The 18,536-nt window shown below is 39.6% G+C and overlaps 1 protein-coding gene across 1 annotated transcript; it reads left to right on the top strand.

Annotated features, from left to right (window-relative positions):
- Positions 1–787: 787 nt before the first annotated feature.
- LOC137284601 (chitinase-3-like protein 1) lies at positions 788–17,543 on the top strand. The gene is made up of 10 exons (XM_067816483.1): positions 788–858; positions 4,510–4,588; positions 7,254–7,431; positions 8,163–8,415; positions 8,794–8,918; positions 9,229–9,352; positions 10,266–10,445; positions 11,687–11,824; positions 12,551–12,851; positions 15,941–17,543. Exons 1-10 carry the CDS (start codon positions 850–852, stop codon positions 16,114–16,116), a joined length of 1,563 nt encoding a protein of 520 aa, XP_067672584.1. The 5' UTR covers positions 788–849; the 3' UTR covers positions 16,117–17,543.
- The last annotated feature ends 993 nt before the right edge of the window (positions 17,544–18,536 follow it).

Raw genomic sequence — 18,536 nt, 5'->3', positions numbered from 1 at the left:
GGGAGGTCAGCTGGCAATATTTAACCACGAGTTATGGTCAAGCACAAACATATACATGCATGTCTTGAAGTAAACGCATGATTAAACACACCGCTGTTTGCATAAGGAGAAATCAAATTCAGTTAAAAGCCCTATCATACGAATCATTAAAGGCATCCACGTGTTCGTACAACTGGTTTATTAAAAAAACGTGTAAATAACAAAGGTATTCAGTAAAAGGCATTTTGCTTATGCGTAATCAGTTCGAAGCCCCTAAAACTCAAAACATTTTCAAAATCAAAATATCCAGCAATTCTTTGGAGAAAATATTGCATGAACGTGATTTCTTTGTCAGTATTGAAAGAACAAATACCTGAACAAACAACTGAATTTTTTGTGAGAGATGACAAACAAATAATTTAACAAATAGACAGAAAAGAAAACAAACAAAACGCAGACAGAAACAGAAACAGTTCCTTTCGGCCAAATGTGTTTATTTTTGTACATGTACATAGAAATAACCGAACTCGGAGTTACCAGCTCGTCTAAACATGATTTTTAAAAGGCCCCTGCATGTATTATAATGAGGGGCATAAACTTATCCCTTTGACGTGCTGATTCAGCAAATATGGAGATTAACGTATCGATATCAGAATGTGACGTATGACAGGAAAAGAGATGGAAATGACAAAGCGACTCTCAAGACTCACTTCCGAGAGGAACCCGTCACTCAGCCCAGTAAACATTGAGTCACGCGTTGAATTGTGGGTAGATAGCGTATATAAAACCTCGCGAGGCTGCTCGAGATGAACTCAAGACGCGACAAGTTCTGACGTCATACCCTAGGAAAAGACAGGGAACAGAAGGCGTATGAACATGGTGAGCGATATTTTGTCTAAATACTATTTAAATAAGAATTTTGTACACAGTTTAAAACAATGAAATTGTGAAATTTTCTGTCGTTACATTTTACAGATATAAACTCATTTTGATGACAACAAATATACAGTTTTACAATACATTCTTACATAAATTTGTAAACATTTTATCATCTGTCATCAATAAGGCAATTTACGTTGATTGTTTTGTTTATACATTATAAGACAAAGGAGTTTTATGAATTATTCTGTAAACAATTCAGATTTGAAATCTTTTTCATGATGCTATAAAGTTAGAAGTTTCGTGAAAGCTTTGTTAGGGCGCTGAAGACCTGTTTTAGCATGGTCGGATTTGACACTTTAATGGCCAGAGAGCGCATGTCATGGCAGGGATCGTTATGTTGTCTTGTCAGTTTATGTGACAGCCACGTGTAAGAACAACATCAATGTTAAACCTGAAAGTTCCCAACGGAAGCAATGTCCATGTGCACCAAAAATCATCCACCCAACCTTTGGAGTTAAAGATTATGCGATAAAGATATTTGGGAAATTGTATTCTTATACAACATAAGGAGTGATATTTAGTGTGGCGTATTTTCACTGACTGTTACAAATTTATGCATATGTTTTTTCGATTAAATATAACATCGGATATATCGACTATGACATGCGTACAAGACAAATACACATCTACCTATCATTGTGTCATAAAGTTACTTTATTTCATTCTGTTTTGACAAGATATAATCTTTTAAATCTTGTATAATTTTTCGACTACTCCGCTTTTGTAAAGCGTTGAGTGTCATCTGGTTAGGGTAATTTAGAATACTTCCCATTGTGTCACAATAATCTTTATTATGACATTTATAACCTTAATTGATTATCCCCAAGACTGTGTCAGGAATCACAACAATTTGTCAAACTTAATGCATATATGCTATACTATCCATATATTACTGTCGTGCAGTCCGGTATTCAGACTGTTCTTTTACGGTAGTTCTTTTTGATGGTCTTGTCCTACCATATAAAAGCTATAATAACAACTCCTCTGCAATTGTATAGCTGACTAAAAATGTTTTGACTCATCGTATTCCTTTACCTTCGTTAACGTATAATTGTGAGCTAGTTCCTCTGTCAATATATGTACGTTGACAATTGTTTGACTTGTAATGATTAGAAATATGAAATATAGATAGGGGTGTAAGACAAGGCTGGTATGTGACATTATGTCTGTTCACACAACCAGGGAAATATTTCAAACACGGACTTTATCCCTCATTATTCCACTAAACCTTCGGGATTGTGTGTATATTAGGCTGTTCCTTACTCCCTTCATGCATATAATTTTGATAGTAACAAATAAACCCATCTAAATTGGAAATGATCCCCAGAGAGTTGGAAAATTCCTGTACCTGGAGAAATATAAACTTGCTTCTTTTAAGGATGTATCATAGCTGCGACGTCTATGCAGTAGGGAAAATAATGTGGTTCAGGGACTGTGAGACAGACTTTGCTCACATATGTGCATGGATTTGGTTTAAACTTTGTCACAGCGCCAGTGAGCACACATCGTTGGATACTAGGGGTTTTGGTATTAGTATGAACACTACGTGTATATTATCCCTTTTCGTTCATAACCTTTACCCGTTAAAACGACGAGTTGTATATAAGGATGTATAAGGATCTCTTCTTTCTTCTGTCATGTAAGTTCATCTCAGTGTAACAACACAGTCTTTACTGGTACTGCGAAAGGTTTCTACTATTCGATTATTAAAGATTCACCATGTTTTGAAAAGTACTTATTACTCACAGATAACATTTATAAACCTTGGCCGCATTGGTGAATGAATGTTCTCCTCTGATTATTTTTTGATAAGTCTAAATAAAAGCAACTTGCTGATAATAAGACGTCCTGAAAAAAAAAAAACTGTCAAGATTTCTGAATCTTGTGTATGCCATTATGCTGTAGTTTCTGCATTGTAGTTCCTACTGTGTAAAATGGAATTCGTGTACCACTGTCGGTGGTTCCTTTGAGCAATAAAAGTGAAAGTGTAAAGTGAAAGTGGTGTGGAGATGCCAGGTGTTACGAATAGTATGACACAGTAATGTGGCACCATTTGCCGATGACTTGATGCCTGTGTCGTCTGACTGTCCCGGCGTAACCCGTCGTACTGTAATCAGTATCCGGCGTCATCTTGTTGTCATCAGTGTATGATGCCATCTCACTGTCGTTAGTTCCTGATGGGAGCCTACATCTTCAGAGAATATGTGTATATATAAACAACATGCAATTGCCGAATAACCCGGATTCTCATCAATCGAACTGTCACAACATCCCCTTGAAAAGACAACATGCATTATATATTATGTAATCTCCGTGCAATAGGTGAATCTGCTATGAGTTTTGAGACTACCTGTCAGCCTAATGCTACATGTGTCAGTGTTTGTGCCACCGCCCCCATGCTGCCCGGGGCATACAGGGCATGGCTCGTAAAAATGCACATGTTAGGGTTGTGGTATGAAGTAATGACATCGCTATAATTGAGGAAACCTTCCCAATTTTGTGATACATACTTAATACTGTGTTGATTTGCATACGCGATCGGGTAGACAGACTATAAACGCATATTTTGGGGATATATGTCAACATAGGTAAATCTTGTACCAAACGCAATTCTTTCCTTATTGATTTAACAATGCTTTGCTTACGTATGATCACATATATCTAAGCATGTGATAAAGATTTCGTGATTTACACTCAAATTATTTTCCCGTTTAACTAACGATAGTGAATTAGACAAGGATTACACACACTACCAGTCATATTGAAGCCATGTCCGCGCTGGACATTTTGCATCACTGTGCACGAGTTTACCTCAGTGCTTTTCAATGGCTTCGATCTTGCGAGTTTCCCCGTCGAAACTTCTGACATTGATGCCACAACCACGACCACTGCAGTAGTTGCTAAAACGGCAATAACAGCTACATTGGCAGCTTCTTTGGAGTATACTCAAAGATGCCGCATAGGTTTAAGACAGTTATATTATCTTTTAACTCCTACCGGATACCCATCGTCTGCTGTGTGGACTCGGCATATACTGAACATTCACTTGACACATTTCTTGTGATATACATACATATATATCTAAAGCTTCTGCACATCTATATTTCGAGTAAATATTTTGTTTGCGTACCCGACAAATCCTTATCCATCAGGGTTTGATACCCAATGCATATAGATAAAGGGGTAAGGGTATAAGACAAGGCTGTTATGTGTTAGTATGTCTGTTTATACAGTCATCGAAATATTTATATGAAAAACACGGACACTCTTTTATATACGTACATTATGAAAATAATCATAGCATTTAACGCGGATTAACCTCTATTCCTTTTCTACATGAGCGGAGAGATAATATTAAGTCATTACAATCCCAGTACTGTATTTATAACCCCTTAAAATACAATAAATCAATTCAGAAGTAACCTGCGATGACACACTGACGGGTCTTACGGGTCTAACAGTTTCGCGCGATTTGCGTTAAGCTGTGTTGACGAATGTGTTGACGAATGCCGGTAACGCCGACAGTTTTCTCGAAACTGTTGTAACATGTCGCTTGAGATTACATAACATTGCTTGTATCTGTTCCAGGACCTCTATACCACGGGTCACCGGTGGTTTATCGCCCTTGTTTTGATGACCATATGTACAACTGAGGTTATTTCTCAGGGTAAGTTATCGACCCATTCCTTCAGCCAAGCAGCCAAGCACTTCCCTGTTGCCGGAATGAAGATTTAATGTCAAGACTTGTTATCCTGAAAACGACACAAAAAACCAAAAAACCAAAAAAAACAAACAAAAACCAAAAAACCAAACAAAAACCAATTACAAGATTCGACATTCACACTCAACATTTCATCGAACAAAAGGATTGTACTTGTCTCAAGACGTGTCATATCTTTAAAAAGGATGAAACTATTTAAAGGTGATTATAACGTTTACATAAAAATGATGTCACAAAAACACTTTAGATATTTTTTTAGTTATAAGTGAAAACGAATATAGAATGACAAAATGTTGACATTCACTGGATGTAACTTTACATCGAACAAAAGGATTATGCTTGTCTCACAATGCGTCATGATTTTTTAACAATGACAAATATTTCAAGACACTTATTAGAAAAGAAAACAGAATGACAAATGATTGTGACTTTCACTTGGTTTCGCACTCTGTATTTCATCGAACAAAAGGATTATGCTTGTCTCATAATGCGTTATATTTTTAAGGAATGACAAGTATTTCAAGGCGATTAAAACGCGTACTCAAAAAATAATACCACAACAACCCTTGAGATTTGTTTTATGATAAAGTGTGTCCATAAGGCTGTGTCACGAATACCTAACTATATGGCCCAGCTCTGACCTGTATTACATGACTAGACAGCAACAGGGGACATTTTCCTCCGATCTTAACATAACATCATGTTGACAGCCTAATCTAGCACAGGTCATCTCACTGACCTGGTTACAAGTAATTGTCCCATTTTTTATGCTCATTACCTCATCAGACCGTCGACTTGTTTGTCAAATGTTTGGGTGGCTGTCCACATGTCATACGAAAAGCTCTCATATTGTGTATGGTTGGGAGTTTGTATACTGCCTGAAAATTTATTACGGGTAATTATGGAAATGTTTGTCTTTTATTGCCATGCAAGTCCGTTGGTTGAATTCGTTATACTGCTTAAAATAATGGTTTACCTGGATAAAAAACTCATTAATAATGAAACCATGTTTGAGATTTATAGTTATGTTGAGATATGGTAAACACTTGAATTATGAAGCTGTTAAAGATGTAAATGCACAAGCAAGGTTAAGAATGGTATTTGCGAAGATTTATTGCAGCAAGGAATAGGATAATTATGACCGGACGCAGAAAAGTGACTTTTTACACAAAATTTGTCCTATTGTATGTTTCCGGAATAATTGACTTACAAATCCAACGTATTTCAACATAAGATCAAGTTCACAGCTCTGAAATGAAAATATTTGATTTAATTAAAAAAATGTATAAATTATCTCTGTGCAATATGGTACCACATCTCATGGATTCGTTCGTGTTTAGAACCTGTAGTATTCGAGACAAACTATTATAGATCTGCACGGGATGTTTTTGATGTAGTTGCCATTGTTATTTGAGTAATCATCATGTGAGTAACTTTTCTGCTCTTCAAAAGTAAAAACCTTCTCGTGATCGGTCATAATGGCAGCACATAAAGTATTTCCGGTTTGTTAATGTACATAAACACATACTTCTATTCACATGTAGCCATAATGAAAGAGTGTGTTTTGTTTAATTCGGTATGATTATGGTGCTTTTATTCACAGGTAGCTATAATGAAAGAGTGTGTTTTGTTCAATTCTGTATGGTTATGATGCTTCTATTCACAGGTAGCTATAATGAAAGAGTGTGTTTTGTTCAATTCTGTATGGTTATGATGCTTCTATTCACAGGTAGCCATAATGAACGAGTGTGTTTTGTTCAATTCTGTATGGTTATGATGCTTCTATTCACAGGTATCCATAATGAACGAGTGTGTTTTGTTCAGTTCTGTATGGTTTCGATGCTTCTATTCACAGGTAGCCATAATGAACGAGTGTGTTTTGTTCAATTCTGTATGGTTATGATGCTTCTATTCACAGGTAGCCATAATGAACGAGTGTGTTTTGTTCAATTCTGTATGGTTATGATGCTTCTATTCACAGGTAGCCATAATGAACGAGTGTGTTTTGTTCAATTCTGTATGGTTTCGATGCTTCTATTCACAGGTAGCCATAATGAACGAGTGTGTTTTGTTCAATTCTGTATGGTTATGATGCTTCTATTCACAGGTAGCCATAATGAACGAGTGTGTTTTGTTCAATTCTGTATGGTTATGATGCTTCTATTCACAGGTAGCCATAATGAACGAGTGTGTTTTGTTCAATTCTGTATGGTTATGATGCTTCTATTCACATGTAGCCATAATGAACGAGTGTGTTTTGTTCAATTCTGTATGGTTATGATGCTTCTATTCACATGTAGCCATAATGAACGAGTGTGTTTTGTTCAATTCTGTATGGTTATGATGCTTCTATTCACAGGTAGCCATAATGAACGAGTGTGTTTTGTTCAATTCTGTATGGTTTCGATGCTTCTATTCACAGGTAGCCATAATGAACGAGTGTGTTTTGTTCAGTTCTGTATGGTTTCGATGCTTCTATTCACAGGTAGCCATAATGAACGAGTGTGTTTTGTTCAATTCTGTATGGTTATGATGCTTCTATTCACAGGTAGCCATAATGAACGAGTGTGTTTTGTTCAATTCTGTATGGTTATGATACTTCTATTCACAGGTAGCCACTATAAACGAGTGTGCTATTTCACCAACTGGTCAAAGTACCGACTTGAACAGGCAAAGTTTACAGCAGATAACATAGACCCGTTCCTCTGCACCCACCTGATCTTTGCATTCGGAGACTTTGATGACAACGCAAATCTTCGTAAACTGGACGAATATCATGACTCAAAAGAGTAAGAGCAATACTTAAGCTTTATCATTATAAACAAAAATGCCTGACCTTTGTCATTATAAATGTAAGCAACAATAATTGTATGGTAGCCTAATGGTTAAAGGGTCCGTTCGTCATAATGAGAGCCCTGGATCGATTCCCCAAATGAGTCGAGAACAATGTGTAAAACCAATTTCTGGTGTCCACCGCCGTGATATTGCTGGAATACTGCCAAACAAAGGAGTAAAACCACACGCACTCACTCACTCACTTGCATTTACAGATCACAAGACTACCACCAGGTCTTGTGCCCTGTGACTTAGACACTTAGTCAAGATAAGGCTACTGTGTGGACAGTGTGTATGTGTTGCATGAAGCCGTTATATGGCACTGGACCATGCAATTCGCTGTACACAGTTGCCCCCTTTAGACACGCCAGTAAAGTATGGTCGTGTGTTTGAAGCTGTACCATGCCGGGCTTTCCTCCCAATGATACGCACTGCTTTAAATTTTGTCAAATCCTAATTCACCCACTTATTCACTGAAACAAACCACATTGCACGCAGTATGCAGTATGCTACAGAATGCCCACCAGTGTGAATTAGGCAAATATGTTTTTTCACATGTTTGAGCACATCATTTGGGAAAACTGTAAAGTAATAAATATAATAAAGTTCGTGCTTTTTGGTATGTGTACGAGGGGTTGTGATTTGTTCACATTTTATAGCCTTCTGAATCTGATTTGTTTTTCAGTTTTGAAACGTTTAAATCACTGAAACGACAAAACAGTGAGTTGCGGACACTGTTAGCTATTGGAGGATGGAACTTTGGAAGCATCAAGTTTTCCAAGATGGCCCGCAATGCCATGATTCGGAAGACCTTTGTGTCCAGCACAGTTAGCTATCTGAGGTCAAACGGCTTCGACGGCCTTGACATTGATTGGGAATATCCGGCAGAGAGAGGCGGAATGCCAGCAGATAGACGTAATCTAGTGACTTTGTGCAAGGTGAGAGAGATACAGTTCACCCCGACCATTGAGTGTGTGAGAGTGAGTGAGTGAATTGACACCATAAATGGGCATCACACATTGTGTCCATGTGGGGAATCGAACCCTTGTCTTCGGCGTCACGGGCGAACGCTTTAATCACTGGGATACTCTCCTACCATATAAATAACGTTCGTAACAGAAAAAAAATCATCTTAGAAACAATGTATTTCATTTTTTAAGTGTTTGCACCTCTTTGTCTTTAGTAGGCAAATACTAAGAGCTGAATCCCATGTGGCCCAGTGCCTGACACCCACATGACCTCGGGTTTTCATTCCACATCACGCTGACATACCGATCACAGTGACTTTAAATCCAATTCACGCACTTACACTTCAGGAGTTGAAAGATGCCTTCATCACGGAAAGTCAACAGGCGGGGAGGGAGCCCCTCCTCCTCACGGCAGCAGTCCCCGCCAGCAGATACAAGGGGGAGATCGGCTACGACGTTCCTGCCCTTAACAAGTATGTTGATACGTTTTGACACAAGGGGTTCTTTCGGCTTGAAACAGTTGTCCACAGTGTACAATATTTTAATTTTAATTTTAATTTTAATTTTAATTTTAATTTTAATTTTAATTTTTCTCATTAGTGAGCGTTTGGAAGTTTCAATACAATGTATCATGTACCTTTCTAGAACCTGTATTGTTATTTTAATAAAAACAGATTATGTATGAACTTGAAGCCCATGAGTTAAAACGTCTTAATTAAAAAGACTTGTTCAAATCTCCTCACCCAGACGGAAGTTGTTCAGATTATTGCCGTCTGTTTGCAGCTACCTCGACTTCTTCAGCATCATGACCTACGACTTCCACGGCGGCTGGGAGAACAAGGTGGGACAGAACAGTCCCCTCAACGCGTCCCCTATCGAAGATGGCGATGACAAGTACCTTAACATAGTGAGTAGCATGATGTAGAGACGAGGAGCGAGGCTGGAGTATTTAATGACCCCAAACCATTGGTTTACATAGGTCGACTGAATGTTTTTGTTGGACAAGGAAGTTCGGACTGAAGGAATACAGTATTGTAACTGACCATTGTAACTGACCAATAGGATGGACATTATATGCTGTGCCGACACAGATGCTTGACCATCAACGTAAAATCAATCAATGGTGATTGCCTGACCTCGTATATAAGCGTTCGTTCGTCTCATCGAAGTCTACGGTTCGATTCCAAGTTTAATAGCGAAAGATCATTTACGAACCGTCCAAATATTCTGAAAGTAGCCTAAAACAACTTTAACCGAAATCAGTGAACATTAAGTCTGTGCTAAACATCTGCATTATACTGGACCATCTTTCATCATTAAGCTGTGAAAACAATGGTTATTCTTTACTTATCACTCATCCTTTATTCCATCCAATCCAAATACTTTCACCATAGATGGGCTGACGCACAAAATAAAGTATACAGTTGAACAGTAGATTCGGAAACAACACAATACCAGCTTTTCTTAAAAAAACAACAGTCGCCTAAACAATTGAAAATCAGAAAAAAACTTTCATAACTTTCTTAATTTCATCACCATCGACTAACGAATGCCCGGCGATATTGTGCACACAAAAGATGCAATATATAAACAAGACATTAGATGACAAGAAAAACAAACTTTACTACTGTACATGTGACATAACATTTTTAAAACAAACATATTCTGTAATACGGATCTATAAAACCAGATTACATATTTTTTAAACAAAATGAGTCTGTTTTGATCTATAAAACCAGATTACATATTTTTTAAACAAAATGAGTCTGTTTTGAAGGTTTTTAATTAACCCCCTAATTTTGTGTGTGTCTGTTCTACAGCGTGAAGCGATCAAGTGGTGGCACAGGGCGGGTGTTCCCAAACACAAGTTGGTTGTCGGGCTGGCGTCATATGGCCGTAGCTTCCAGCTGACCTCTAGCTCTTACGGTCTGGGTGCTCCTGCTGTCAAAGGCATTCCTGGACCATACACACGCGAGGGGGGCTTCTGGGCATACTATGAGGTAAATTTTACTGAACACAGTCAAAGTATGCTGTAAATGAAGTCAAATGTTGTATAGTGAAATCTGTCTAAACCGGCACACATCGGGAGTGAAGCAACAATCGTGCTGGATTGTAGAGCTGATGACAAATGTACAATCCACAAACAAAACTGAGATTTTAGGAAGATATTTACAACCGGATTGGACAGATGCCGGTTTTGACAGCTTCCACTGTATGAAGAATTCCCCACATTGGAATACAAAATATACTGGACACACTAAGTAAGGGGTATTGATATTTGTATGATTAATATTTTATCAGTGCGTCAATGAATAAATAGATCATTATTCAAAATTGCAAAATTTGCATATATCCCTAACTGTTTTTGCCCAGTATGTATGCATTTACATTTACATACATTTTACATGCTTGTTAGGTATGACGATTTGAACAGCGTTTGAAGATATGTGTCAATATGTATCCCAACGAAAGGTAACCGTTAATTCTACCGTGTGCTGATATTTGTTGTAAAACCACCTAACGCCGAGACGGCCTCGAGACAACAAATATTTCTTCTCGCGAAGACAACAGCTTCATCGTTAAGCCGCCTGTAGGGATCACGATTATAAGGTTTCCATGTAATTTATAGCTGCAAGTATATTGCCACTGTAACGATTCCTAATTCACCTGATTGGGTTTTGATATAATATACTTTGTACTACTTATAAAGCAAATGTTCGCTCATCTCACAAACGGAATGATAAATTGATTGTAAAAGTGAACAATATTTTGATGTAATCAGGTCAAGAGCGCGAGCGTCGCGCTGTCGAAATGGGTGTGTGGTAGAATATTGGTTTGGTGGTAGCCCGTATATTATGTCCTGGCTTCGACGGCGGGCAATGTGTAGAGCGTATGCGTATGGTTTCCATGGTAATTTACTAAGCATCAGCATAATCCCTGACTCACGAACTTCCGAAATCTGATGATATTGATGTTTTCCCAACAGTTTAGCAACAGTATGCCATCTTCAACCTTTCAATTATTTGTCAACCCTGGACACAACTGAAATAGTAAATAGATTGCACGAAGGTATTCAATGTTATAATGCTTTACTGAGACAACTTACATAAACTCGTCAAAACCAGGGCACTGGATTTAAACTAGGGGGCGCAAATATGTGAAGAGATTCTGTGCTCATGGCTAACGCTTACAGATCTCGTATGCGTGTTATTGTCCTTGTTAAACTTGTCCATGTCAACAGATCTGCATGGAGATCGACAACGATTACAACGGTGCTCAACGCGGCACCGTCTACTACGACACAGACCAGGAGGTCCCCTTCTACGTCAAGGACAATTTCTGGGTTGGTTACGACAACGAGCGCAGCATAAAGGCAAAGGTAATTGGCTGTATAAACTTGATATCATAATATTTATTATAAACTACATCCATCCACTTAATTTACCCCAAGCCATTTCAGATCAATATATCGATGCACAATAGTTGAGTATTTCATAAAATACAATTACTGTCTGAATGCGTAGCGATCGATATATTGGCGTTTAACTAAATGTCAGTATTGATGTTAATTAATTTTCAAACTCAATCCGGATTGATCCGGATTGTCCGGATTTTCAGATTCGATTTTTTAAAATGTTTTTATATTGATTCCACTCAACCATTGGCATTTTCCTGAGGAATACTATACGGGGCGTTATCCTGTTCGGAACCTTTTGCAAACAGCAGAGGTGTCACAAATCCTTATGAAACTGATAATTTGAAAAGGAATATCCCTAACTGCACCCCATACTTATTCGGTAAAACCAATTTCTTGTAAATAGTGCAGATCATGGCTCATGAAAAAGAACGAGATGTAACATTTTCACTATAAACAGATTTCTTGCATACAAGGAGCAAAGGTGGCACGTTCGTTTAATGCGCCGTAAATCGTGAGCGGAGTTGACTCCCTTAGGCGTGATAAGTACTTTGCTCGTTGGTTTGAACACCAGATTCACCTCTATTGTGTTCTTGGTTTGATAGCACTCACTCACTCACTCACTCACTCACTCACTCAACCCACCCATCCACATACTCACTCGCCCACTCACACACTCACTCCTTGCAGATCAAATGGATGAAGGAGAGCGACCTCGGAGGCTTCATGATCTGGTCGTTAGCTCTGGACGACTTTAACAAGATGTGTAACTACACCACCCGCAACTACCCGCTCATCCACGCGGCCATAGAAGAACTGGGCAACGTGGTCATACCAGCCCCCACCCCACGACCGACTCCCAGACCCACATCTCCTCCCCGCCCCAGTCCCACACGTCCACGACCTGGCGGGGGTGCTTTCAGACCCAAACCCACTGTCGTCGTGAATCAACAGACACCCCGTGTCCAGCCTTTCATACCTAACGGGAAATGTAAGTAGAGAGACAAATACACAATGCTATAACAAGTATCAACAGTACCGGGTATCCCCTGAAGTGCGTGGTACAACTGATCTCACCATGCTTGTGGTAAGAGGTGACTAATGGTTTGTTTGTTCAGGGTGCGTGTGGCCGGGACAGGTTCCTCAATGTTCTGTATCTCTTGACCCGTTAAAGATCCGGAGTAGGGTCACGGGTAGAACAGGTCTTCAGCAACCCATGTTTGCCACAAAAGGCGACTATGCTTGTCGTAAGAATCGGGTGGTCAGACTCGCTGAATTGCTGACACATGATATAGGTTCCCAACTATGCTATCAGATCGATGTTCATGCTGTTGATCACTGGATTGTCTGGTCCAATGTTTGCAGACCCTCGCCATATAGTATATAGAATATTGCTGAGTGCGGCGTAAAACTAAACTCACTCGGTAACTCACTGTATCTCTAAGACAATTAGTTTGTTGTTTAACGTCGCACTCAGGAATATTCCAGCTGTATGAAGGTGATCGGTGTAAAATCGAGCCTGGACCAGACAACCCAGTGATCAACAGCATGAGCATCGATCTACGTAACTGGGATCCGATGACATGCGAAACATGTCTGTGAGTCTGACCACCCGATCTCGTTAGATGTCGATAACACCAGACATGGTTCACTGAAGACCAATTCTAAACCTGTGATGACTAATGAGATTGGGTGGTCAGGCTCGTTAACTTGGTTGATGTATAACACTGTAACCCAGTTCTGTGGATCGATGTCAGTCACTGTAAAGTCTAGTCCAGATTCGCTTATTTACAGACCGCCGTGAAATAACTGGCAAACTGATGACTATAGACTTAAACAACAATGCATATGGAAAATTTTCATACTTGTCATTTGTTCATTTTAATGTGGACACATGAGCATTAATTAAGCACCACCCATTTTCATGCTATAAGACTGTGTTTAACACAACACACTGGTCATTCATGATATGGAAACCAAACACATGGTTATAATTTCGTTAAATGAACCACCTAAAGTGTCAATCCATCAACTACCAACACTGCTGCTACTTTCGGCTGTAATTCATTGGCGGTCATAAGGGGGCACTAAAAACGTTATCAATAATCATGTCCAAAACTATGGTCACACGGACAATGTCCGTGCCCCAGCGTACACAAAGTTCTAAAAAAAAACCCCGCTCACCCTTTAATCCTAAGCCAACAGTAATGGTGACATCAGTATTTGGTCTGTCCTCCCCTCGCAAGGATAACTGCTGCAACCCTCCTCCTCACGCTGGAAATCAAACGCCGAATGCGCATCATTGGACTCCTCTGCCATTCCTCATGAAGAGCCTGGGTTAATTCCTGTAGGTGGATCCCTTACTTGAATTTGACGCCCTAGATGGTCTCATAAATGCTTAATTGGTTTGAGATCAGGGCTTCTCGCAGGCCAAGGTAACCTGTCAACTGCGTTGTTCTGCAAGTATGCGATAACAGCTCTGGAACAATGGGACCTAGCATTATCGTCCATAAACACACTGGCCGACCAGCAGCTTCCAGTACTTCCTGTTGGTATCTCTGACCATTGAGTGTCCCTTGAATGGTGATAAGATTTAGCTTACAGTCATAGGAGATACACTTCCACACCATTACAGAAAGACCGCCAAAGGGTTCAGCCGCATGGATCATCCGCTGTTGATAAGTCTCATTTCTCCTTCTCCAAACTCGCCAACGGCCATCCGTAATACGAAGAAGAAAATGTCTTTTATCGGACCAATGGATCCTGCGCCATGTCCTCAGATTGTGGTTTTGCCGTTGATTACACTACGTCAAACGTTGAGCCTTGTGTCTATCAGTGAGTATGGGAGTCCAGCGGACCTGAGCCTCCTTCGGATGGTGATGGTTGAGAGATAAACACCTACTCCCCATTGTTCTCTGAGATCTATGGCATTGGTCATGGGCCTGCGGCTTACTAGACGAACTAGGGCACTGTCACCACGGGGAGTGGTCTTTCTAGGCCTTGCTGATCGTGGACGATCCTTGACGTAACCAGTGGCCGCATGTTTCCTTACAAGGCGACTAATGACAGTGTGATTGATATTCAATCAGGACTCAGTGCTGCGACAGGACAAACCAGCTTCATGCATACCAGTAATCTGCCATCTGGTATTTTCAGAAAGCCTACGCCTCGGCATGTCAAAAAAGTTCAATTTCAGCACTGTTCTCTTATTGATGCGTCGATAAGAAAGCAACGAGAATACTTCCTTTCACCTTTCTATACCCCACAGTAGCTTGCACCATGACAGAACTTTAGCATGAAAAGCATGCATTTGAGTCAGCACGTTAATTTCATGCTAACCGAATGTGTATTTAGATATCACTATTTGACTTCTCTTTTCTGATCGCTTTTTGTTACAATAGACAATTACTTTTGGTGGTGCTTAATTAATGCTCATGTGTGTACTTCATTCTCTTCCCACAGTGGCTACTTGTCATATCTTCCTACGTAACCTCTGTTACGACCCTTTCATGGTGCGAGTGTTTTCAGGCTCGTGATTGGAGGCAATCAGATTTAGTAGTGCAATCAGCGACCTTGTTTCAAAAGTGATCGTTCGCAAGATCTCGGTAATTGCATCGTGAAAACTAGAACCTAGATACTCAAAGTTTTCTTCTAGACAGAACTCAGTCATGTCATATTTCTTTCTCCACATTGCTTGCATTTATCAAGTTGAATCTAGGTCGATGTAACAAGTGTTCTGATTGGACAGAAAAAAGGGAGATAAATCTGCTGATTTTTTGCCGCTGGGGTATTTTATGAGAACCGCGAAATATGGCCGTATTAGAACAGAGGTTCGTAGGAAGATATGACAAGTAACCTCTGTGGGAAGAGAATGGTGTGTACTTGTTTACCAATGATAGTATGTTAATGGGTCATATCATGGGTTCTCGGTCAAGGAAAGAGCAGGGTGTCCAAATTGTCTTAAACGCACGATTCGCTAAGCAGTCTTGCGGGCCTTGGGTACGATAGAAAATAATGTATGTAGTCCCGAATGATGCTGAACATTTTTCAGGTGTATATTTAACTCTTGTTGTTTTTCAGTCATCGAATGTCCAAGCAGAGGGCACCATTACTACCCTGATCACAATGACTGCAAGAAATACATAGAGTGCCACGAAGGACAACGCCATTCGAGGGACTGCCCCAGCGGCCTTCACTGGGATGTCAAGGTCGACGCCTGCAACTGGGAACACCTCGCTGGCTGCACGACAGGATAGAGTCGTGGAATATTGTCGGCGGATGGTGTCGGCAGATGGTGGCGAAGGTGGCGGATGGGGTCAGGGTGGGAGCACGGTACGGGTTCCAGGGTGGGTGGTGAAAGTTTAGAAGAGGATAGTGTACGGCGAGATGGTATATATCCATGTACGCTATGTTTTGAAGGTCATATTGAAGAACATATGGGTTTTGTACTTTAGAGATGACATCTGTTAAAGACATGGCCGCTGCCACTGAGGTTGGTGAGGGATGGGGATTGGTTTAGTTTAAATTAACGTTATTAAGTATGCCAATGCTGATTGCAAATGCACATGAATAATTATGCACATGCAATAATCAAATGCATAATCATCTGTAACATTCCTTGTCATAATAGTCACAGTCTTGTATCGTATATACATGTCAGCCCCTTTTCACTTCAAACTAAATTAAAATTCAAAACCAAACATACAATGACATCTTTACAACAGTCCGTGGTTCGTTTTAGTAACCTTCCGTGCTGTTTAAGATGTTACAACTCACATGAATATACTGATAACGTCGTTGAGCTGTGAGTCATCTCTGGTTGTATTGGAGTGGAAACCCTTCCTCACATTTGTCCTACGTTTCATCATGAAGTGTTATTATACACTGAGAGAAACGAATGAAAGAACACGGGAAAGTTTTCTTTTGCCGTTTTCCAGTTTTCATCACGGCTTAGAATATCGCCATGGGAGGAAATCTGAGAATGAACATCAGAACACTGTCATGCGGTGGTGTTCCCTTATTTGTTTCCCTCAGTATATTAGTGAATATTGAGTTTCGATTTTCTCAAATACTTGGATGAGGTTTTGTCATTTTTAGTACGTCTATGGTGTCCTGGGTGAGCATTCATGTCGTCATTAACGTTTTGTCATGTTAGTATTGTATTTAAAAACAACCCACAATGACAATAGTTCACCAAAGTTCCATATGAAAGTGTCACAGATATATTACAAACTGGTTCAATATTTAACATATTTTGTATTCACTTTCTCGGAAACCGTTGCTTCTACGAAAGTGCTAAGTTGGTTAATGGCTGACTTAGTGTGCTGGGGATTTGGAGTCTGAGTCTGACAGTGATGGTTCGAATCCCAGATTGGACTCGACCTAACAAAAGAACGGTAATTTACTGACAAATTATAATGAGAAACATAACTTTGATGACGGTCTAAATGCCATTACCAAAATCTCCTTTTGAAGAGAGAGACCATCCTGTTTCAATAACGACAGCACAGCTGTTTAAAACCTCAATATTGACAGTAACAGCTTGAAATACCCAACTGGCTCAATGTTAAATGTATTACAACAAACATATCTTGCCTGCACATGTTATACAGTTTTGTTACATATTTTCATATACAATGTGTTGTTTTGTTTCTCAAAATAAAAGTGTTGTCATTGAAACTTATTTGCTGTTTGATATTACACAAACCTGCAGCTATCCAGGGACGGTTGCGTTACCCAAATAGCTCCCGTACCTCAGAGGTAACAGAAGAAGGGGGATCGAGTGGCTGGTGCTTGTGGAATCTTCAATGAACTTTAGAAACGGAAGAGATTATCGTGTCTCGTCCTTCGTACACATGGACATGTTGGGGTCATCGTGTACTCGGTCGATGGGATCATGGTATTCAAGGACGGCTGGGTTTCATCCTAAATTTGGAAGTCGTGGTAAAATTCGGGTTTTGGTGAGTGTGTGTGTGTGTGTGTGAGAGAGAGAGAGAGAGAGAGAGCGAGAGAGAGAGAGAGAGAGAGAGAGAGAGAGAGAGAGAGAGAGAGAGATCTTTTACGAGTGGATTGTAAAGGGCTGACATAATCATTGCTCATGATGCAAGAGAAGATTCCCGTACGAGCATGTACAACATTTTAGTATACCTGAGCCGGATCGTTCAGCTATATCATTCTTACTGTGAGATAAATCACCAATGCCCCTTCCCCCAAAATTAAAAAAAAAGGACAAGCATAGACAACATACTACAAAAACCCACCACTTTGTCGTGTATGTATCATGGTGTCACAACTTTTGACATTAACACAACATAAACAAAAATAAATTATTTGATAGTCTTAAATATATTTTTGCGTGTTTGTTTTCTCCGAAAAAAAAAATCCGAGCTATTCCCGCAACCAGACCTCTACTGTTTCCTGATTTGTTGATAATACAGTGCACGGATTATGTTCAATATTGGTGTGTTCATGATGACATACATAGACCGTCCGTATTGTTGGTGTATTTGTTTATAAGAATTGATTTTTATTTGTATCGAGTTTATTGAATTGGTAACGTAAAACTTGTTCTGCATACCTTGTATGAATCGGCCACGAGTTGTGCACATTTTACACTTATACGTCATGAAGTAAAATGTATTCAAGACAGTTCTTAAATAATACATGTATTCATCGA

Source organism: Haliotis asinina, chromosome 5, assembly GCF_037392515.1.
Source record: "Haliotis asinina isolate JCU_RB_2024 chromosome 5, JCU_Hal_asi_v2, whole genome shotgun sequence".
In the NCBI taxonomy this organism is placed as follows: Eukaryota; Metazoa; Mollusca; class Gastropoda; order Lepetellida; family Haliotidae; genus Haliotis; species Haliotis asinina.
Note: the sequence above shows the minus strand (reverse complement) of the source record. Positions and strands in the feature narration are given on the sequence as shown.

Coding starts and splice junctions, on each gene's coding strand:
- LOC137284601 (XM_067816483.1), top strand. Junction 4,589..7,253: donor AACTGAGGTTATTTCTCAGG/GTAAGTTATCGA, acceptor TTCTATTCACAG/GTAGCCACTATAAACGAGTG. Junction 8,416..8,793: donor ATCTAGTGACTTTGTGCAAG/GTGAGAGAGATA, acceptor CTTACACTTCAG/GAGTTGAAAGATGCCTTCAT.